At 42.0% G+C, this 24798-nt stretch overlaps 1 protein-coding gene across 3 annotated transcripts in view; it reads right to left on the reverse strand.

Moving 5' to 3' along the window:
* The window catches only part of LOC134342764 (serine/threonine-protein kinase H1-like), a 62812-nt gene extending 51834 nt beyond the window's left edge, over nt 1-10978 (reverse strand). The window contains exons 1-2 of one of the 3 annotated variants that reach the window (XM_063041324.1): nt 10815-10878; nt 9922-10069 (exon numbers count right to left, since the gene is read on the reverse strand). Coding sequence is in view for 1 of the 3 variants with exons in the window: in XM_063041304.1 (XP_062897374.1) it covers nt 10678-10904 (227 nt within the window). In the remaining 2 variants the exon portion in view is untranslated. Of the gene's footprint in view, nt 1-9921; nt 10070-10677 lie in introns of all 3 variants that reach the window. The other 2 variants (XM_063041315.1, XM_063041304.1) reach the window with 2 other exon arrangements.
* Between the last annotated feature and the right edge of the window lie 13820 nt (nt 10979-24798).

Here is a 24798-nt window from a genome sequence, read left to right on the forward strand (position 1 = left end):
AATTACAGCTGTTTTGCTTTCTCTGTATAATTTTGAACACAGCTTGTCTCTCCAGTTGATCTAGTGAAGCAGCTCCCCCAATTACCATAGCACCCACGCAGCAGTAAAGTTATAAACTCTGTGCTGGTCTAAGGTCAGATCCACTCTACACTTCTGCTTATTTGTTCATTGTCAGTATCTTGCCGTTGCTGTCCTCAGATCAGTTAAGCTGATCTAAGATCACTTAAGGTGGTGACATCACTCACTCTCACTCACGTGAGAGGTTGATAGTATACATCCAGGCGTAGATCCATGGTCTCGCGAGACTAATGGATGCCACACACACACACACATTGTGCTTTTACAAGCGAGCGTGGGCCTGGCACGTGCATTATTTTGGCCGGTATGAAAAATGGATTGATTTTTAGTCAGAAAACGACCTCATCCAGAGGAATCAGTGGTTTCTCAGCCTGAGCCTGTTTTAATTGAAACTGACATGCAGAGAGAAGTAAGTGGGGATGAGGATGACAGCAGTTCATCGAAGGAGTGTGAGGGTGAAGTAGAGGAACAAGAAATGGAGTGGAATTCAGAAGAGAACATGGATGAATCTGCTCTTTAGTGTTAGTGGGAATACTGTCAGCGATGTTAGCCAGCGGCCTGAGGAAGGACCACGTCGGCCAGCATTGAAAAAGTACCCTTTGCAACAGTTTGGCAATCAGCAAAGGAGTTTTATTCATGGCTGGTTTGACCTGTACTCCTGGTTGGAATATTCGATCACGAAAGATACTACGTTCTGCTTCGCATGCAGGCATTTCCTGTGTGGAGGACATGGGTTCCATTCTGAGTCTACCTTCACTATCACCGGTTACCGCAACTGGCGGAAAGCTACAACAGCTTTGAAAACCCACCATGTAAGTGCAGCTTATAAGTTTGCTATGGAGGCATGGGCCGAATTCAGATTGAGAAAACAAGACGGTTCAAGATTGGGAAATATGCTTGATAAATGACATGCAAAGATTGTCCAAGAAAATCGTGGGTATATGAGAGCAGTGGTTGTGTCTCTACGCTATACTGCGTGACAAGGCATTGCCCAGCGAGGACACCAGAGGATGATGGATCTGGCAATAGGGAAAACTTTGTTGAGTTGCTCAGTGTAATTGGGAAGTTTGATAAGACTGTAGCTAAAAAAAAAGAGGACAATCCTGGAAATGCAAAGGACACCCATCACTGTATCCAAAATGAAATTATAGGTATTATGGCAGATATGGTCAGACGTCAAAGAAGTGCAGAAATCAGGGAAGCTGGATATTTTGCCATCATGGTCGATGAAAGTAAAGACTTGAGTAAAAAAGAGCAAATATCAGTGGCGGTGTGGTATTTGAATAACGAAACAGTGCTTGAAGAATTCATGCACTTCACTCCAGCAGAAGGGTTGGACACTGAGTCGCTTCTTAAAAGCGTTGAACAGACACTCGCCCAGTGTGTTATTGATAAGAACGCGTGTATAGGTCAGTGTTATGACGGGGTGGCAGTGATGTCCGGGTGCAATAACAGAGTACAAGAGAGGTTCAGGAAAGAGGTCCCCAGGCATTATATATACACTGCCATGTTCACAGACTTAACCTTGTTTTAGTGGATGTTGTGAGCAATGTATAACGAGCAGGTGAGTTTTTTGAAACTGTGCAGCTGCTTTACAACTTCTTTTCAAACTCTGTTGCCCACGATCTTTTCATGAAGAAACAGAGAGAACTGGAATCAACTGCACAGCCTGTTGAGTTGAAGAAATTGTCAGAAACATGCTGGGCATGGCAGTATACAGCTTTGTGGGCTATAAGGAAATCACTCCCTGCCATTCTAGCTACACTACAGGATATTATGGGTCAACCAAATGCACGGAGGAAAACGGAGGCCAGAGCTGTAAATGGATTGATTGACAAGCAGTTTGCTTTACTTCTCACTCTGTTTGAGGATTTATTCCGAGTCACCAAGTTCATGTCAGACCAGCTACAATCTCCCAGTTTGGAGCTTTCATCTGCTGTGGACTTGGCTCAGTCTGTTATCAATGCACTCTCAGCAAAATGGGGAGAGGAATCATGGAGTGAAATTCAGGGAAGAGCTAGGGACTTGTGTGTCAAGGCCGGTATACAGAGCACATGAAAGGAGACAGGCCCAGCACCCCGCTGCCTACATGATTTTGTTGTTCAGGCATAAACTGAACACACCTGTCACATCCTCTGATGATTGTCTTTGGTCAATGGCCCAATACTATGGAGTGACTGAAGTGAACCTGACTGCAGAGCTACATCAGGTTCGGTGTCTGCTGGAAACAAAACAAAAGCAAGGACAGACAGTGAATGACACAGTGGAATTTCTAGCTCCAATGAGACCCTACCGCAATGCACTTATAGATTTATGCAAACAGATCTGCATATCACTGATTCTACCTGTGACATCTGCCTCATGCAAACGGAGTTTCTCTTGCCTCAGATGCCTCAAAAACTACCTAAGGAATAGCAGCGGCGATGCTTGGAACAGCAACTTGGCCCTGTTGGCCATAAACAGCCGGAGGACCAAAGCACTTGACATCCAGAAAATCATTGATGCTTTCACTACCAATCACAACAACAGATGGATTGTTCTTCTCTGAAAACTTCAATGCTGAGTGCAGTTAATTTTTAAAAAAATTTGGGCCAAGACTAATGCTGAATATTATTACTATTATTTTGTGGTGGATACCCCATAGTCCTCATGTTTCCTGCAAATCTTAAAATATTACACTTACTGCTATTAAGCCTACTGGTTTTACTTAGACCTCCAAGCGGTGATTCTGTTGATTTTTGTTTTAAATTCAGTAGCTGAATTAATTGAGGTATTGCATGGTCAGAGTACGATTTGTCCAACTCCTGGTAAAGCCTTGCATCTGTTGTTTGCCTTATTTGACTTTAATAATGGTGTATCTTTTGGCATTGTCTGTCTATGTATTGTGAATAGCAGTGGACGTTGTGGGTTAGTGTTGTGTTTTTCAGTTGAAAAGGACACATTTGACGCTGATTGCGGGATTGGTGCGTGATTCACATTGTGCGCTGTGGGTCAGATGCTCTGTTGGTTTGTTTGTTTATGCTCTGTGTAGCTCAGGTTGTGTCCGATGTTGTTGACACTGTCACAGTTCACTTCCATATTATATCTATCAATTGCTGTTGCTTGTGAATCAACAGCGGCATTTATAGCAGGCACATAATGCTTGAAACTGACTTTTGAACGCCATGCGTCTGGCCTTGTGAATACATATTACCATACAGTATATCCCTTAGCACCATCACTGAATCATTCAGCCCCACTGTAGCACCAGCAAGAAAAAATCTCTGGCGCTGCCACTGAATTGGTTGCATAACTTTACACATTGTGAAAAAAGAAATTCATTCTCTATCTGTACAATCATAAAAATGTTGAATTTACAGTATATGATACCTTTCTTATGTTGAAATATTCCAAAGCACTTCACAGGAGAGTTACCAAATAGAATTTAGCAACTAACTATAAAGAGATATCACAGTTGCTGACCAAAACTTTATATTCAAAACACCTGAAATGTGGGGAGGTAGAAGGCAATAAATTCAAATGGATTTCCAGTGTAGTGTCTAAACACTAAAGAACAACTATCAAAAGCATCACAGGCAGAATATTTGCATGAATTATTGCTGACATCTTTATTGCTGAATTGCAATGAAGTTGAACAGATTGTGCACAGATTTAGTTATGGAGGGATAATTTGGGAACAGTTTCTTTCCAACTGTGATAAGACTGCTGAACGGATCCTGACTTGGATCTGGGCCGTACCCTCCAAATATCCAGACCTGCCTCTCAATTTTTTTGCACTACCTTACTTTCCCTTTTCTATTTTCTATTTATGATTTATAATTTGAATTTTTAATACTTACTATCGATTTGTACTCCAGGGAGCGCAAAGCGCAGAATCAAATATCACTGTGATGATTGTACGCTCTGGTATCAATTGGTTGGCGACAATAAAGTATAAAGAATAAAGTATTTTGTGGCGGTGCCAGGGAGTTGAGGGTCAGGTTAGGGTTTAGTGAAGGGATGAGGAGGAGCTAGGGTTTAGAGGCAGTCAATGAAGAGTTAAGGGAAGGAGCTGAATTTCGGTGTCCAGGTCAGTGCGCTGAGTGGTCAAAAGGCCAATTATCCAACGTTCAGATTGGCAGATGCTGAGGACAGAGACCAATAATTCCCAAGTCAGAAGACCATACAGGTAGGCAGCATGAGGGCCAGTAACCCCTCAGGTTGCCTAGCCCCAGGGATGGAAGTCCATGCGGACAGGAGAAACAGGGTCCGGTGACCTCCTGAGGTCAGCAAGTCCCTGGGTCAAAGGTGTATGAAAGCCCAGTTGCCAAAGCCCCATGATTGGCGAGTTCTGGTGTCGAGGTCAAAGTCCCATGAATCAGAATCATATTTAATATCACTAGCATATTCGTGAAATTTGCTGTTTTGCAGCAGCAATAGATTTCCATACATGCTAATAAGTAACTATAAATTACAATTAAGAAATATATTTTTAAAAATTAAAGTAGTGCAAAAAGGAAAAAAGGTGAGGTAGTGTGGGTTTATTGTCCATTCAGAAATCATATAATACAGAGGAAAAAGCTGTTCCTAATGTATTGAGTGAGTGTCATCAGACCTATGAAACTCCTTCATATTAGCAATGAGAAGTGGGCATGTCCTGGGTTATAAGGGTCCTTAATGATGGATGCTGCCTTTTTGAGGCATCACTTTTTCAAGATGTCCTGGATGCTGAGGAGGCTAGCACTCCTGATGGAGCTGGCAGAGTTTAGAACTTTCTGTAGCTTTTTCCAGTCCTGTACAGTTACCCCTCCATACCAGATGGTGATGCAACCGGTTAGAATGCTCTCCATAGTACATTTGTAGAAATTTGTGAGTCTTTGGTGTCATATCAAATCTTCTCAGGCTCCGAATGAAATATAGCCACTACCATACTTTCTTTGTAATTGTATCAATATGTTGGGTCCAGGATCAATCTTCAAACATGCTGACATCTAGGAATTTGAAACTACTCGTGCTTTCCACTGCTGATCCCTCAATGAGGACTAGTCAGTGTTCCCTCGATTTCCCCTTGAAAAAGTCCACAATCAATTCCTTGCTCTTAATGATGTTGAATGCAAGATAGTTGTTGCGACACCACTCAACGAGCTGATCTATCTCTCTCCTGTACGCATCCTCATCCCCATCTGAAGTTCTGCTAATAGCTGTGTCATTGGCGAATTCATGGATGGAGTTTGAGTTTTGCCTAGCCACACAGCCGTGGATGTAGAGACAGTAGAGCATTAGGATAAGCACATATCTTTGAGTTATTCCACAGTGGATTGTCAGTGAGGAGGAGATGTTGTTTCTGATCCACACTGTCTGTAGTCTCCTGATGAGGAAGTCAAGAATTCTGTTGCAGAGTGGGGGTACAGAGGCCCAGATTTTCAAGTTTGTTGATGAGTACAAAGGGGATGATGATGACAACTGCTGAACAGAAATCAACAAACAGCAGCCTGATGTAGGTATTTCTGTCATCCAGGTGATCCGTACCTGAGTGGAGAGCAAGTGAGATTGCATCTACTGTAGATCTATTGTGGCGATAGACAAATTACAGTAGGTCCAGGTCTTTGCTTAAGTAGGAGTTGATTCTGGCCATGAACAACTGCTCAAAGCACATCAGCACAGTAGATGTGAGTGCAATCAGTCTATAGTAATTGAGACAGCTCACCCGCATCTTCTTGGGCACAGGTATAATTGTTGTCCTTTTGTAGCAGGTGGGGACCTTTGACTGCAGCATTGAGAGTTTGAACCCACCAGAGGGTCGCATAAGTTTTCAGTACCCTACCAGGACTGATGCCTTGTGAGAGCTCATGCTCTCAAAAGAAACGTTGGTGTCAGCAGGGATTCACACGGTGTAGTTTCGAAGCATGAATAAAAAGCATTGAGCTTATCTGGGAACGAAGCATCACAGCCATTCATAATGTTAAGTTTCACCTTGTGGGAAGTAATGGCCTGCAAATCCTGTCAGAGCTGACATGCATCCAATTCCATCTCTAACTTCAATCGAAATTGTCTTTTTGCTCTTAACAATAGCCTTCTATAGGTTGTACCAGGACTACTTCCATAGCTCTGGATCACCGGTCGTGAATGCCACAGATCTAGCCCTCAGCAGACTACAAATTTTCTGGGTCATCCACAGCTACTTTTTGTCTGGTACATTCTCGAAGGCACACACTGAACCAATAGGTCTTGATGAAGTTGATGGCAACTGGGCTGTATTCATTCAGATTTGGAGATGAATCCCTGAATATTGTCCAGTCCACCCATTCAAAGCAGCCCTGTAAGTACTCCTCTGCCTCTCTTGACCTCACCAATCAAAGTCCTGGTGTCCAAATTGAGTCCAGAGTTAGAAGCCCAAAGTTGGAGATTCCAGAGGTCAAGGCACAAATATCAAAGCCGCATGAGTCAACATGTCAGGAAGTCAAAGGCTCTATGTTTGTGAGTCTGAGAGTCTGTGACCTAGGACTGGAGGCCCAGAGGCAGCCTATGCTGGAGTTGGAGACTGTGTGAGTGGATGACTGGTGACAGTGGGGAATAGGTGCATGCTTTTCTGTTGCTGTTCTGTTTTGTTGTTGCTCATGTTGTTTTGCTGAACACTGTGGGCATGCTATGTGAGTGTTGGAATGTGTAGCCAGTCCTGAGGGCTGCCCCAGGACACCTTTAGATGTGTTGTTTTAAAAAATACAAACCTCTCATTTCACTGTAAGCTTCGATGTACATGTGATAAATTTGAATCTATTTTCAGCCATTGAATTAGGTAGAGGATTGCCAACATTTCTGCTTATTTTGTTTACGTTTTAGTTGACTGCATTTTGATTAGCTGTTTGCAATTGTATAGCATAATCTGACAGTGAATTTCCAGAGGATCTCCTTTTTCCGGCATGTCTTGTTGGGTTTATACTAACTACTCTTGCTGGTTTTGATTCATGCTGTAAATATATTGAGTTTGGGCCTATCTCCCTTTGTATGTGGAAAATGTGAATGCTAAAACTATGAATTTAAGTTTCACTTATTTGTTTAATTGTACTAAAATTAGGTAAAATTGATAGAAATAACAAATGCTACTTTTTTTGTAGTTAGTAACTTGTTTCAATCCAATTCTGCTAGTCAGGTTGAAAATATAGTGTCCTCTGTCCTCAACTTCAGAAGCAGCAAATAGTATAGGAAAGCTACTGCACTGATTCACCCTCAAAAGGCTCTCAGTATATGATGAGAATTTCCTTTTGCAATTACTGCTGTTTGAGTAATGAGGGTGAAGAGGAGTTTTATTTCAATTTTTAAAGTAACGAAGGATTTTTATAGAATAAATAGAATATAAGTATCACCACTGCCAAGAAGATGAAAATTAGTGTATGTAGTTAAATAAATGAGCAGTGATTAGGGAAAAATTATTTTGAGGAGTTGCGAAAGAATAAAACATATTACCAAATGGGCTAGGCAGGGAAATATTTGCACAAGGGAATAACATTTCCATTCCATTCAGAATTAGTTGGTTCTGCCTCTTGCTCCTTCAAATTACGGAAAATGAAGGAACTATTCTGTTTTGTTGTTACCAGTATTTATTTATTGGTTCCATCCTCAGCATTTTCTTTATTACTTCCTGCTGAACATCAATCACATTGAATCTGTTTACCCAATTCAAATTCACTAGAACTCCGGTTCTAGTACCCAGGTGACAGTGGTCACCTATTATTCTATTTTTTTAGTTTAATACTGTCCACACATTTTGAAAAAAGCAAATATTTAGTTTAAGACCTTCAGTTAAACCACTTTTACTAAACATTAAAACTCAGTGAAGAGCGGCCATCAAGTATTGTAAGTGTGCTGTTGATAGACTGACAAAGGTCAACAATTATGTTGCAACAGGTTATTTGTCTAACCTGTTTCCTCACCAAAGAGATGATCTATTAATTAACTCTAAATATTTCCGCCTATTCTTCAACTGTTACTTACATAAATATTCTAAGTTTTGGTACCAGTATCCTTACTTTAAATCCTGTTCCTCATCCTGGATACTAAGAGTGGAATTTATCCTTTCTGTTCCTTTCAACTATTGAAAGCATCATTCAAACTATCTTTTCACCATTCAAATGCCATGGTGTACAACCCTTGACTAGTCACTTTGTATAGCAAACCATTAAATGGCAGAGAAACCATGGAGAGTGCCCTGTCTGGCTGCATCATTGTGTGGTACAGAAGCTGCAAGGCAGAGGACTGCAGGCCCTAAAGTAGACAGTAAAAACTGTCGCGAGGATCAGCGGGGGTCTCCCTCTCTCCATTTGTGATATTTACAGGGTATGTTGCAGACGAAGGGCCCAAAGCATCGTTGAGGATCCCCACTACCATCTCACAATCTCTTTGACACACTCCCGTCAGTCAGGAAGGAGGTACAGAAGCATCAGGGCTAGGACCAGGAGACTGAGTAACAGCTTCTTCCCTCAGACTGTGAGATGAATGAGTACCCTGACACCAGCGAGGTCTTGTCACTAGGTCAGCAAGATGTTCATCTGTACTGTATTTTTCTACATGCATTTTGAATTATTTTTATTGACTTATTTATATAATAATATTTTGGTTTATGTTCTGTGTGTGATATATGTTGTGTGGGTGCACCGTAGTCTGGAGGAACATTGTTTCCTTTGGTTGTATAAATGTACAGTCAGACGACATTAAAATTAAACATGAAATGATATAAACACACTGTCACTACAATGTTTTTGTGGGATAGTGCTGTGGTAAAGGCTTAGACAATTAAATGAACAGCTTGCACATCTAACATCCTAAATGTCCCTTTAATGGCTACATGTGGAACGCTATCTGCAATATTTCTAACTATAGGTACTCTGGGAGGACAGGTTCTAGATAATGACCTTTCATTTTATTATTTAATTCAGCTTTAAAATTCACATGCATGCCTACTTTGTATCTGTATGAGTACTGTACTGTGCTCAGTTCTGGTCGCCTCACTACAGGAAGGACGTGGAAGCCATAGAAAGGGTGCGGAGGAGATTTACAAGGATGTTGCCTGGATGGGGAGCATGCCTTATGAGAATATATTGAGTGAACTCGGCCTTTTCTCCTTGGAGCGACGGAGAATGAGAGGTGACCTGATAGAGGTGTATAAGATGATGAGAGGCATTGATCGTGTGGATAGTCAGAGGCTTTTTCCCAGGGCTGAAATGGTTGCCACAAGAGGACACAGGTTTAAGGTGCTCGGGAGTAGGTACAGAGGAGAAGTCAGAGTAAGTTTTTTACCCAGAGAGTGGTGAGTGCATGGAATGAGCTGCCAGCAATGGTGGTGAAGGTGGATACGACAGGGTCTTCTAAGATACTTTTGGATAGGTACATAGAGTTTAGACAAGTAGAGGGCTATGGTAGTAATTTCTAAGGTAGGGACATGTTCGGCACAACTTTGTGGGCCGAAGGGCCTGTATTGTGCTGTTGGTTTTCTATGTTTCTATGTATCCTTTTCTAATTCTGCCACTGCCCTACAACGACTCATTGATCATCAGGGAATAGTTTGAGATCTGCTGCTTTAGTTTCACACTTTTTATAAATGATTGTTTGACAGAGCGTACAAATGGCTGGAGAGACTCACACCCCAGCATGCTCCGGTCCACAACATGCCTTCCCACTCTGTCACTGCGGTGCCAGTCATTGGATTACCCCCACTGTTGATGCCGTTCATCCGAGTTTCTGATAGAAGCGCAATCCCTTTACCATTAAAACCATCATCGCACCAACTTCAACTCGTTTCTCGGGATTTGATAACTGTACAACTTCTCACTTCTTTCAGGTCATTTGCCCCCTCAAAATAACACTCACGTTTGGATAATCCGCCCGCAACCTCTGAACTGTCACTTATTCGCTTGGTGGTCTCTTGCACTAAGGTCATGCTCCCACATCTCGGATCCTCTTCACAAAAACAAACCGTTTTATCGTAATAACAACTGCGTTGATATGGCGGAGTTTACTGATAAGAATAAGAAAACAAAAGTCAGTGCTCGAATTCTGTAACCAAGCATTTTCTCTCCAAATTGCCCCCATCCTCGCCACCGTTCAGGATGGAAGAATCTTGACCTTACCATCCGTGTGCAGGGAAGTTCATTCGGAAACTAACACAGAATGCCATTTCCCACTCCTTATTAATCACTGTAGAGCACAATTTATGGAACAAGGTGAGCTGGGATACACGCGCCTTTAGGCACAATGACTAAATGTTTTGACAAATAAAAATAGCAAGTTGCGGGCAACATCTGTGATGTGAGGAACAGAATTAGCTCTCGGTGTTAACTGTTTTTCTCCACAAATCAAGTTTGCTCTGCTATGTAATTTTCTGCGCTCTCTGCTTCTTTTCCAGCATCTATTTCTCTTTTTTTGCTTTACCAGTAACCTATGATTGAGAAGCGTGGACTCCTTCCTGCGACTCGGCGCACAGCGACTAACAACTGTTATAACCTATAGATAAGAAACTGCAGTAATTGGTATTCATTAAAATAAAGAGAATGTTAATTAGGTTATAGGTTGGTCTAAACCGGCTGCTCCCCTCAAAACTAATTTGAGAATTGTTTGCCCGGTTACCTTGCTGTGACTTTCGGGTCAAACTTGGCTCGGTACTTTGCCACCTTGGTTTTACTTGCTCCTTCGGGACAACCAGCGTCGCTCTGCCCACTGCCCAGTCCCTTGGATTCCGCTTTGTGTGGTCCGTCATCACACACCTTGGACTTGCAGTTTACCACCGTCTTCACAAAGTCCACATAGCAGTTCCTCGGCGACTCTGGCAGCACTTTACTCGTCCCGCAGCCCATCACTCGGACATTGTGGAATCAGCTTGCTGCATTTGATCACCGCAGACTGAGATCTCCTCCCTCCGATGAGCGAACACCAGGTAGCGCCAGTCCTGCTCACCGCATCGCAACACTGCCGCCCTCAAGCGACCAGGCAAGCAAAGGGCACCAGTAATTCAGAAGATCACTTTCCTTCAAAATTGGCTCAGCGTGGAATAAAGACCAGCCCACTACCCATAACACGTGAGGAGAAGTGCCCGATGATCTAATAACAGATGAGGATATCACCGACAATAAACCCAAGTGGATGTTACCAACAAAAGACCTGTCTGCATGTTTATGAAGGCATGACATCCTCACTTGGAATATAGCCCCTTGCCTTCAGGGTCGCTGGATCTAAATTCTGCAACTCTCATCAGGGATGCTCAGTAAACTGGGTCACCAACATCCTTTCAAGGATTAACACATGCTGGCCTTGCAAATTGCACTCATTTCCAGCAAAATAAACAAATAACAGTTAGTCCATCAAATACAATTTTTTCAGGTGGCATTAAACCATAATAATGCTTGTGATTGCAGAATTTTCTACTTTTAGTTCAATATTCTAGCATCTGGTGTACTTTGCTTTTGAGCAAATGGAAGAACTTGCTTCTGAAAAATTTGAGTAACACATCTGAAACCAAATTACATGGACTAACAACTCGACCTCACCATAATTTCCACATCATTGGCATGTGTACAGATTGTCACTTCAGTGAGTTTTCTACATTTGGACCAACTCCTTAATTATGTTTAATGGCCAAGTACACAAAGGAAAGAGAATGAGAAAATAAACTTTGATCATAATTACTGGAGTGGAAAGTGCTAAAGATTTCTGATTGTTTGCCCCACTGGGGGTATTCTGTTAACCAGCCCCTTCCCTGCAAGTTGGTTTTGATATTAAAAAGGATGAGAGGAGGGAGACAGTTTTCTGAAAAAAAGGGACATAATGTCAGTGAACCTGTGGTAATCTTATTAGTGTTTCTTAATTTCAATGGTGACCTGGTAGCGTAGTGGTCATTTATTTATTTGTTTATTGACGTGGAATAGGTCTTCTGAGCCATGATATCTAACAATTCCCCAATTTTATTGCTAGCCACTGACCTACCAACTAGTAAGTCTTTGGAATGTGGGAGGAAACTGGGGCATCCGGAGGAAACCCACGTAGTCATGGGGAGAATGTACAAACTCTTTACAGGCAATGGTGGGAATTGAACCCTGGTCATCTGTACTATAAAGCCCTGTGCTAATTGCTACAGTACTGTGCCGCCCTGCTCAACAATTTACAGTACCAGCGACCAGGGTTGACCAGGGTTCAATTCCCACCACTGTCTGTGACGAATTTGTTGTCTTCCCATGGGTTTCCTCCTTGAGCTCAGGTATCTTCTCACAGTCCAAACACATACCAGTCGTTAGGTTAATTGGTCATTGTAAATTCCCTGTGATTAGGTTAGGGTTAAATTGGGGGTTGCAGGGCGACATGGGTCGAAGGCCTGAAATGGCCTGTTCTGCGCTGTATCTCAAGAAATAAAAAAAATGAAGAAAAATCCCAACAACATTACATTAAAAGTACCATTTTAATATATTAACGGGTTGACTTGCTTGATTTAAATTGGGATCTATTGCCATCTAGTGACCAACTTTATTAGTTCGATAGGTAGTAGGAGTAAAGCAGTAGGTAAATCCAAATTTTAAAAACTTAATTAGGTCAAACTAATTTTGTTGGATTTGGTTGTGACTTTTGTGGAGATATTCTGAGGAAAATGCTAGTGAAAATGCAATGAAACTAATTTACAGAAATGTAGGAGCACAGAATATTGAATAGTCCATTCTTCCCCACCCATCATGTTCAACAATAATTTGAGCTAACTGGTATTTGAACTAATTCCATTGCATTTGTCCCTTGTCACCCAACAAATTTGATCAACAAAACTTTAGCAATCTTAGATGAAAAATTGTTTGTTTCTTTTGATGGGGTAGCGGTCTCCCATAACCCTGTACAAGTAGAAATTTGCCCAAACTTCACTCCTGAATGAGCTGAGTTCAACTTTCAGAAGTCATTTCCACATCCTTTATTTAGCAACTGTTGGAATAGTTTCTATCTATCTACTCTATAAGTTACTTTTAATATCTCACACTGCACAACCTGTCATTGTTGTTAAATTCATGAAGTCCAAGAGTTACATGGGTAAATCTTTCTTCATAGTTCTCCAAAGACGCAGTATATATCGTTCTTCACAATTGTCCTAACCTAGGCTTGGTATGATTGGAACATACTTTTGATTCCTTTGCATTTTAGTCATTTGGCCATTATAGGCCAGTATTCCACAAGTATCTGACAATGAATCTTGAATCTGACGTATTAATTCTACTTCTCTTCCCAGTGATGCTGCCTGACTTGAGTGTTTCCAATATTATTGTTTGTTTTGAAATTTCCATATCACATAAGCTTTTGTGATTATTTTCTGTATTTATCTGAGGCATTTAATAATCCATGTATCATTTCTAGCTTTTCATATTTTTGTATGTATACAATTCTGTACTTATTTGAGTCATACCTTCACTTAATCTATTATTGAAGATGTCACAGCAATCCACTGCAACCAAGGAAGATCCCAGTTTGTTCTTTTGAAGATGTCCTTGACGCTGGGGAGGCTAGTGCCCATGATGGAGCTGACTAAGCTTACAACTTTCTGTAGCTCTTTCCAGTCCTGTACAGTGGCTCCGCCATACCATATGGTGATGCAACCCGTTAGCATGTTCTCCATGGTACATCTGTAGAAATTCTGGTACTTGCTTGACTTTCATATATGCACTCAGCTTCTGTGATTGGAGAGTGCACGGCTATAGAAAGCAAAGGAGTGAAGTGTAGCCCTTGCCCCTGGAACCCAGGCAACTCATTGTGCTGCAGTGTTTTCTCTTGAGGATGACAGTGTTACATGCGTTCTCTTGTAACCTAGACCTGATCATGAGGTGACTCTTCTAAAGATTCACCACCACCTTTACATTGAGACTTTCTCCATTGGTGAAGAGGTCTGCAGAATTAGTTGAGGCCATATATAGTGTACCAGACCTGATTTAGTATTGTTTCAAATTTTTCTGCTTAGGGAAGCAGAAGATATTACTGACTGGTTGTTAGTTATGTTTAGGGCAGCAGTGAAGTTCTTCTATCTCTGTCTGTCCTTGGCCATCTTCTCTATTGTGCCTTGGTGTGGCTCAGGGACCTCACACACACAGATGTAGAAAGATACTTCATTGCTGTTTCTGTAACTCTTTTTTCCTGACCAGTCAGGGTTGTTAGCCCTGAGCTGAATCTCCAAACCTGGAGGACCAGTGGACCAATATTAGCCTGGCCTCTGCCCTTTTACCTGTTTGGCATGGGTGACCCTACCAAGAGCCAAAGCACAAGGCCCTGATTCCAGCTCTCTGAGAAATGCAAGCCTCCAAACCCTATAGCAAAGTTGTGGTCTCCTTGGAGGTGACTGGCAGTTGAAGCCAACTAAACACTGAATAAATAATAGAAAACCTTTTCCTCCTGGCTACAACATTTCCTAAGCAGACCACTACAATCTGTACGGATTGGAAACGATATCTCCACCTCACTGACAATCAATACCAGTGCACCCCAGGGATGTGTACTTAGCCCACTGCTCTAATGTCTCTACACCCATGTCTGTGTATCAACCTACCTTTGTAAATTCCAGGAAAGTAGGGTACAGCTTTGTATGTTTGGGACATTGGACAGGAATTTCTAAAATGTCTTTCACCTGGACACTTCTGTTTCATCGCTCAGAAGATTTTTTAAAATGATAGTGAGTTATTAATAATAACACAACGGGGTGACCCACTGGGGCACCCTTTGAAAGAAGGGTAGTGCAGTCTGATGTGACCAGAATGAACATTAAATGTTCCTGATTGCTATTGGTATTGCTTTGCTTTAGAAACTGAAGTAGAAAACCTCAGTTTATTAAAGAAGAACACCGCGTAGCAAAGCAAATATAGCTCCTTTTTTAACGAAGGAACCCGGATGCAAGATTGGATCACTCTAACCACATGGAGAGTCGAGAGCGGCTTCTGGCTGAGTGGCAAAATATAGGCCCATAACAAATCTAGGCCCGGAGTGTTACGCTGTTGCGGGGCTTGGGTCCTAATGCAAAGCTCGTCAAACTGTCCGCTATTTAGACACCGGCCCATATAGACTGGAAAGGCAGGGTGTTGGGACAGGAGTTGAGAGTCAGGCCGATTTCGCTTGCTCTCCAGTGATGTTCACTGCTTTCTCTGTGAGACTACCCCGGTTGCTGTGCTTCATCTCTGTGAGCTTTGCAGTGATTTGCCCAGTTAATATGATGAACTGAGACTGAGGCTTGGGCCTACTCCATGTTCCTCCGACAATTTGGATCTAAGGACTCAATCTGGTTTAGATGCTGTGCTCATTTCTATTGTTTGCACAATTTGTGTTTTTTTCTCTCTCTCTGCGCGTTGGGTGTTGCTCTTTATTTTTTTTAAATTGGGTTTTTTCAGGTTTCCTGCTTTGTGGCTGCCTGTACACAGTCAAATCTCAAGGTTGTATAATTTATACATTTTTAATAAGAAATGTACTTTGAATCTTTGAGATAGAATACTGAGAATCATGGTATTTTTCCTGCACCAGTATGGTTTAGTTTATTAGACCACCCACTCTATTTGTCAGTTATTTTGGAAGTTTCTGCAATGTTAGCTTGGAAATAGATTTTCTGCGGCAATCTTAAAAGTATCATTGTAACTTATTTACCAGTACATTGCAGAAGGATTCAGTAACAGAGACAGAAACCACGCAGTTCCATCTGCATGAATCACTCCTGGGAAGGTTAAGACATCTGCTGCAATGAAGCTGTCTTGTAACCGCAATGCACTTCAACAGACAGCTGACTAGACTTGTGAAGGGTGGTGCCTCCTGTTAGCTTCTGTAATTCACAGCCCTTTCCTGTGGAAAGCAGCTTATGATATGCTCATGATAAAGCTCCCTTTTATATTTGCTCTGTTCTTAGTTGCATCAGAATTTCTAGGGAACTATCTACAAAGGCAAAAGGTCAGCTTGGGGTTGCCAAGGTTGGAAATGGACTAACTAGGAACACTGGAGATATGAGGGGGTAATGATATAGGATTTGAGGGTGACTGAAAAAAGAGGCCTGAGTTTTCAAATTAAATCCATAAGGAGGCTAAAACTTGAAATCTCACCCCTGCTAATCTGTAATTTAACCTTTGTAATTAAAATGATGAATTTAAAATAAGCATCTTCTTGCTTTAAATTCTTTTATGTCCTTGTCAAGTTCTCGTAAAGTAACCTCCACCTTTTTTGCCTCTTCCTTCCCACTGTGACCCTTTGTGGATCCCCAGTTGTGAGAAATACTATCAGCCGATTGTATTATTCTTTCTTCCCTTAATAAGCACTTAGGCCATACCTACTTGATCAAAGTTTTGATCATTGATTTCTGTTAGCTCCTCCTTTAGCAACCATTTTATTAGCAGTCTTTTTATGCTGCTGTTCTACAATTCTATTGTTCTCCAACTGCTTATACTGCTGTTTTCTCTCTATGTTCTTTGCCAACTGACAGAACGCACACAGGTCGTGGATGCAGGAATACACATAAAGCTGGACAGGAACCAGAAATATCTTGTAAGGGATTAGGGACAAATAGATTATAGAAATTTTAGTTTATTATTTCTTTATGGAAGGCACTGTGAGGTAAATGAGTGCTGGAGAAAACAAACCTTTATCATCTTTGAAGCCAAACTCAGCATCAATATGGTCAAATAAATACTACCTGAGGCAATGAATAAAGCTCTTTCTCTGCAGTCAGCCAAGAACAACACTCTGGTTTTCTCGAGTTGACGTTGCTAAAAGAATCTATTTTTCCACAGTCTTCAAAGCTCTGAAGTTCTGAAAAGTTTAGTGCAGGGCATTGGGAGTAATGGGGGAGAAGGGCACAGAGGGGAAAATGAAAGGTGGAGGAAATGACAATTTGTTTAGAGGTATTGAATGTAACTTTTCTACAAATGTCCACCATGGGGTGCCCAAAATGCCATCCAGTAATTCAGCCCTCAAAGTTCTGGCAAATCAGTTTTATTTGCACTTGAGATTCTTATTTTCTGATTGCTGCTTCAGGCCTAAAGCTTTGCATGGGGATGTATTTCATAGCATGCCTTCATTAATGATTCAGTCTTAAATTAGAACATCAGTTGATGTCAACTGCATCAACAGCCTGGACTCCAGCCGCTAGGAATGTTGATTAAACCTCTAACATGCCCCGTGAGCACTCATGGGACAGGGACGCTGAGCACAATAATCCAGATATGCAGACCTCCACAATCCTTGCAGAGTACCATTGTCATGGTGACTGAACCCAGGCGTGGAGCAATGACAAACAAGTGTATTCATTGGAACTCCAACTAAACTTCGGTGGCATGACCGAGCAATGCCGTGAGACGAATCAAGCTCGAAACACATACAAGGACCCTGCAATAAGCGCTAAGTGAGAGTCCACTTTAAATAATCACAGCAGGCCGAAGACCCATGCCAGTCAAAATAAACTCACTAAGATTAAACAGAAAGCACAAGGGCTTTAACGACTCCAGATAAAATGACAATTAACAAATACAGGTGCAAGGCTGGCAGGGCTGATGACAACAGGCTAGACTTAGGAGATTTTTCATGTATCTCACAAATAGTTCATGGCATTGTATTCTTGTTCTTAGGCCTTCACCTTCTCCCACTTTGGGGAAAACTGCATTTCTTCAAACCCATAGAGAAGTTGTAATGGTGATGTGGGGAGTGACTCACCGATGAAGTGCTTAGCAAACTGTTAAATTGTAGAGGCGGACCAGTGAACGTATGGACTTTTAGAGTTATAGAAAGATTACAGCACAGAAAGCCATTCAATCCATCAAATCCTTATTGGCACTCTATTTTCACCCCACTCACCAAACCCTTCCCTAAAACCTTGCAATTAGTCTAATTCCCTTTTGAAGATGTAATGGAAAATGCCTCCACCACAACTACAGACAGCACATTCCAGATTTTAACCATATGATAAGTAAAAATGTTTTCTTCATGTCAGTTTTATTTATCTTCCCCTTTAATTTATACCTGTGAACTCCTGTACTCAAACCATCAATAAAGGGAAACAAACCCACCCCCCACCAGCCACTGTCTAGAATCCCACATTATTTGATGTACTTTTATCAGATCTCCCCCTCAGTCTCCTCTAAAGAAAACAATTTCAACTTCTCAAATTTATCCTTGAAACTGTTGTCCCTCATGCAAACAACTATTCCCATAAATCTTCTGTAGACCCTCTCTGATGCTTTCACGTCCCACCTGCAATAATAAGACAGCCAGATTGAACATAGTACTCCACCCGAGGTCAGTTCAATATTTTATAAAGGTTCAGCATGAGCTCCCTGTGTTATACTCAATGCTAAATCCTACCAGTGGTTGCAGCTAGTGAGCAGCCTGTCGAAGCTGCATAAAACATTCTTTGTGCACACACTTAATTGCTTTTAATGTATGGGAATTCATTAATAAATCATAGGAATTGAGAATGGAAGCAATCCATTCAGTCTTTGGAAATATTAGAAATGATAGCTCAGTCATGCTGAAGCAGTTCCCTTGAAATTATTTCTTTATTTGCTGAAAGGGTATTTTGACTTCTCTAAATGGTTTGTCTCCTACTCAGGAAGAATATTACCTTAGCTGTTTTTTTTTGAAAAAGCTGTCACCAAAATACATTTGCTTCAGATTTCAACCAATGAAACAACTTACTTTTCACTGTATAAAAACAAAAACAAAGTTCGAAATAATTAGCAAGGCAGGCAGACCCATGGAAAGAAAACCACAGGTTTTCTGAGACTCTTTATCAGTTTTGGAGGTCTTGGATCTGAAACATTAATGATTTCCAGAGATGCTAGAATAGCTTATAGAGTTCAGTAAGAACGTAATCACTAAAATCTGCCATCTTAAAATTTGTCCCTCCTGCTGGTGCATTTAGCCATTGAACACAGTGCTTTGTGTTAAATATGACACAATCAAATAACTAGCAAGCAGTGCAACATGGGCAAGTTGCCTGCATCAGTGTCAGTGGGCAAATGTCAACACCACATCAGAGTCCTGCTTTTGTACAGGAGTGCAGGGGGTGAAATGTTTTCAATGCTTAGGTTTAAGTAGAAAGGTTTCTGAAATATCTGCATTTGTAGGTGGTCAGATTTATAACCCTACCTCTTTATATTGTAAAAGGAAGTAGTAATCTTGAAAGAAGATTGTAAATAAGCTTGTAATTTGCCTTGCAAGTAGAAAATTTACATCACAAAATACTCCTGTTTGCATCATGAAACATTACAATATTTTGTGTGTAATATTTTGATACTGAGTTGCTGTCTATAGTTTTGTCCAGAAAGTCTGTAGTTTTCCTTTTAAAAGAATGTTCCAACAAATTGTTGGGATTATGAAAGCAGGTTTCACAAATCAGTGGATGAAAATTTTGTTGCTTATTCTACAGAACTATAAATAGGCTGTTAAGGTCCAGCAATGATAATTTCAGTCACCTGTGCACATGTACTTAATTTTCCGCAGTTTCTGACTCAACAGGCATGATTAACATTACGACATTAGCCTGTTACAACACGCACCTGATTGCAGCAACCTGTGGGGTTTAGACACTCGAACTCTCTGGGATATGGATAGCTTGTGCAGCCCCTTTAAAGATACAGGCCCATCACTCTAACTGGCAGCTGTGTTTCCGCAGCAGAATTTTAATATTTAAGGAGTACCTGAAGTGTGGTTGGGTCAGCTTAACTTGGGGTGCTTGTCTAGTTTAGCTAGAGGATCTCTAGTTCAGGAGTGAGCCAAGGAGATGCTGAAGCAGTCTGGAGCTCTACTGGCCAAGTCTTAAGGATCCAGTAACCAGGTCTCATCTAAGGGAAAGGCTCCAAATGTAAATCCTTGGAGCCTAGTCCCAGTAGCACAAAGACCATTTGTAGCGCCTCATTGCCATTGTTTGCAGATGTGGATGAGGATTTGGATTCTGATTTGGTCTCAGTTTCAACTAAAGATTCTGCTGAACCTATGGAGGAGACTCAGATTTGCTGAATCTCCCCCGCTACCAAAGGAGCCTTAGGAGTCATCCTTGGAGGGAGGTTCAGTGGTAGCTGCAACACCCAAATGGGTCAAAAATCCCTTCCATCTGCAAGAATTTGGAAAACGTCTTCAGCAAGGGAAGGCCTCGACTCTTCCACTGCATCATCCCTACGACTGTGCTATAGATCTACTGCCTGGTACTTGTCCTCCGCGAGGTCAATTATATGTGGTCTCAGGATTGGAGAGACGTGCTATGGAGGAATACATAAAGGAGGCTCTTGCAATGGAATTCATTTGGCCCTCCAGCTCTCCAGCCAGTGCTGGCTTCTTCTTTGTCCAGGAGCCTGCAGATATGCATTCATAATAGAGGGCTGAATTGAATATGGGCCAAAAATCATTACCCCACCCCCCTTCCACTCATGAACACTGCCTTCGAGATTCTCCAAAGGGCAAGAGTATTCTTGAAGCTAGACTTGTGGAGTGCATACAATCTGGTCCAAAAAAAGGAAGAGGATGAGAGGAAGATTGTATTCAACATACTGACAGGGCTCTATGAGTACCTGGTCAGATCACTGGGTCTTGCAAACACGCCAGCAGTTTTTCAGGCCTTTATAAATTACGTGCTCCAGGGAGCTCTCCACAAGTACATCTTAGTCTACTTGGATGATATACCAATCTTCTTGAAGTCCATGGATGAGCACATTGCTCACGTCAGAGATATCTTAAGGAGGCTTCTAGATCATGTACTTTATGTCAAGCTGGAGAAATCCAAGTTTCACGTAACCACCATTTCATTTCTCATCTCTAATGGCAACCTCAAGATGAACCCTACTAGGTCACAGGGAATGAGAGATTGGCCACAACCATCCAATATGAAACAAGTCCAACGATTCCTGGGATTTTACAGAAAATTCATCAGGAATTTCAGCTCAGTAGTGGTGCCACTGACAGCACTAACTAAGAGACTAAGAGATTCACCGGCTCTTTTATCTGCACTACTGAAGCTTTTGCAGAGCTTAAACAGTGGTCCTCGACAGCTCTCATTTTGGTTTCACCTAACTGGACCTTCCCATCATCGTGGAGGTGAATGTCTCGGACGTTGGAATGGATGCAGTGTTGTCTCAACAGACATCTTTGGACAGTTAACTGCACCCATGTGCATTCCTCTTCAGCCAGCTATCCCTGGCAGGGGAGAACTATGGCATCGGAAATAGAGAACTACTTGCAGTTAGGTTGGCTTTGGAGGAATGGCAGCACTGGATTGAGGGGCTCAAGAACCACATGAACCCGGCTTGTCTTCAGGAGAGCAGATGACTGAATTCCAGTCAGGCCAGATGGTCTCTTTTCTTTAACTGCTTCAATTTCATCCTGACCTATCGACTGGAGACAAAGAATCAGAAACCAGATATCTTGTGTTGTCGGCTCAACGAACCTGAATCAGAATCAGGTTTATTATCACTGGCATGTATCATGAAATGTGTTAACTTAGCGGCAGCAGTTCAATGCAATACATAATATAGAAGAAAAAAATAAAATAATAATAAAAAATAAGTAAATCAATTATGGTATATGGATATTGAATAGATTAAAAATTGTGCAAAAGCCGGAAATAATATATATTAAAAAAGTGAGGTAGTGTCCATGGGTTCAATGTCCATTTAGGAATTGAATGGCAGAGGAGAAGAAGCTCTTCCTGAATCGCTGAGTGCGTGCCTTCAGGCTTCTGTACCTCCTACCTGATGGTAACAGTGAGAAAAGGGCATGCGCTGGGTGCTGGAGGTCCTAAGTAATGAATGCTGCCTTTCTGAGACACCGCTCCTTGAATATGTCCTGAGTACTTTGTAGGCTAGCATCCAAGATGGAGCCGACTAAATTTACAAACCTCTGCAGCTTCTTTCAGTCCTGTGAGGTAGCTCCCCCCACCCCCCCATACGAGACAGTGATGCAGCCTGTCAGAATTTTCTCCACGGTACATCTGTAGAGGTTTTTGAGTGTATTTGTTGGCATACCAAATCTCTTCAAACTCCTAATGACGTATAGTCTACCACTATTTTGCCCCAAGCTAAGATGATAGTGCCAATTCATTGAGGAATCGACTCACTTGTTCACAAGGCCCAGGAACAAGGGGAGATTCCCAAGAACAGTCCTCCGGATTGTCAGTTTGTCCCAAGTTCCATCAGCTCTCAAGTACTTCAATGGGGACACGCATCAAGAATGACCGCCCATCCAGGAATTGCCAAGACCCTCGAGTTCATTACAAGAAGATACTGGTGGCCTGGAATGACGTTAGATGTCTGATAATACATGTAGGCTTGCGAGGTGTGTGCCCAGAACAAGGACCCCATACCCCAAACTCAAAGGCTTCTTCACCCTCTACCTGTTCCCGACAGACCATGGGCATATATCTCCATCGACTTTATCACGGGTCTTCCAATTTCCAAGGAAAAGGCCGTCAACATGGTAATTGTAGAAGGCCTGCAAATTCATTGCCTTAGTCAATTGCCATCTGCAGTGGAGAAGGCCAAAATTGTCCTGCACCAGGTCTTCAGGTCAATGGATTTCTGGTAGACATTGTGTCAGATCGTGGCCCTCAATTCGTGTCATGTTTTTGGAGGGCACTCTGTATGCTGATTGGGCCAACAAGGAGTCTTTCCTCAGGGTCTCACCTACAGTCCAATGGCCAGATGGAGTGGGTGAACCAGGATATGGAACAGACCCCAAGACGCCTGGCCTCAGAGGAACCAGATGAGCTGTGCGACCATTTGATGTGGGAAGGGGGTTGCCCACAACATGTTACAGCATTCTATGTATGGGATGTCCCAGCTGAATCCTAAGTTGGGTATACTCCGCCACTCTTTCCTGAGTAGGAGGCTGAGGTTGGGGTTCCTGCAGCCGAAGATATCATCTGATGCTGCAAGGAAAAATGCACTAGAGCAAGGGAGATTTTAAGAAAAAGGGAGATTTTTGTTGGCTTCTACCCTGAAATCTGAAATAAAGGCTAACCACAAGAGTTGACAGGGACCAGCTTTGCAGCCTGGTCAACAAGTTTGGCTGTCTACTCAGGACTTGCATCTCCATGTGGAGTCTAGGAAATTGGCAGACAAGCTCAATGAACCCTTCAAAGTTCTCAAGAAAGTAAACCTGGTGGCTTACACCCTGTAACTCCCAAAGACTCTCAAGATCAATCCCACCTTCCACAGTTCCAAATTAAAACCTGTAAACACCAGCCCTTTTAGCCTACAACCATCAGTCCTGCCACCACCCAGGTTTGTCAGTGGGGGAACAGCTCTTCACTGTAAAAGAATTCTGGATTCCCAAACTGTTCAGGGGGTTCAGCAGTTCCTTGTGGACTGGGAAGGATTTGGGCCCAAGGAACGGTGCTTGTTTCCTGAAAGGGAAATCTTGGATCCGGCTCTCATCCATGACTATCATCATTGTCTCTCCGAGCAGCCAGGGCCATCAGGAGTGAGCAGTAGACGAAGGGGTCCTGTTACGATATGCACCTGACCCCGCCAGCTTCCATGGTTTAGACACTCCAATTCTCTGGAATATGGATAGCTGGCTTTAAAGATTCAGGCCCACCCCTCTATTTAGTGGAGCCAAGATTTTAATATTTAAAGAGCACTGAAACTGAGGTTCTGTGCTGAACTGTCAGCTCAACTTTGGAATCTCCTCTAATATCTAGTTTAGAACCCTGTCTGTTTCAGTCTCGTATCATGTCTCGATTCTAGTTTTGGATACACCAATACTTGGGTGCTAACCATCCTTGCCTCCTATAATCGTGCCGTGATTTAAAGAGAAGTGAAAGTCATATTAGTACAGTAATTCAAAAAAATGCAGATGCTGGCAAGCTGAAATAAAAAACAAAATGTAGTATAGACATTCAGCAGGTCTGACAGTAACTGTTACAAGAGAATAAAGTTAATATTTCAAATGTACAGTGGCATGCAAAAGTTTGGGCACCCTGGTCAAAATTTCTGTTACTGTGAATAGTTAAGTGAGTAGAAGATGAACTGATCTCCAAAAGTTATAAAGTTAAAGAAGAAACATTCTTTTCAACATTTTAAGCAAGATTAGTGTATTATTTTTGTTTTGTATAATTTTGGAGTGAAAAAAAGGAAAGGAGCATCATGCAAAGGTTTGGGTACCCCAAGAGATTTGAGCTCTCAGGTAATTTTTACCAAGGTCTCAGACCTTAATTAGCTTGTTAGGGCTATGACTTGTTCACAATCATCATTAGGAAAGGCCAGGTGATGCAAATTTCAAAGCTTTATAAATACCCTGACTCCTCAAATCTTATCCCAACAATCAGCAGCCATGGGCTCCTCTAAGCAGCTGCCTGGCACTCTGAAAATAAAAATAAATGATGCTTACAAAGCAGAAGGCTATAAGAAGATAGCAAAGCATTTTCAGGTTGCTGTTTCCTCACTTTGTAACGTAATTAAGAAATGGCAGTTAACAGGAATGCTGGAGGTCAAGTTGAGGTCTGGAAGACCAAGAAAACTTTCTGAGAGAACTGCTGGTAGGATTGCTAGAAAGGCAAATCAAACCCCCATTTGACTGCAAAAGACCTTCAGGAAGATTTAGCAGACTCTGGAGTGGTGGTGCACTGTTCTACTGTGCAGCAACACCTGCACAAATACGATCTTCATGGAAGAGTCATCAGAAGAAAACCTTTCCTGTGTCCTCACCACAAAATTCAGTGTCAGAAGTTTGCAAAGGAACAAGCCTGATGCATTTTGGAAACAAGTTCTGTGGACTGAT

This window comes from Mobula hypostoma, chromosome 1, assembly GCF_963921235.1.
Source record: "Mobula hypostoma chromosome 1, sMobHyp1.1, whole genome shotgun sequence".
In the NCBI taxonomy this organism is placed as follows: domain Eukaryota; kingdom Metazoa; phylum Chordata; class Chondrichthyes; order Myliobatiformes; family Myliobatidae; genus Mobula; species Mobula hypostoma.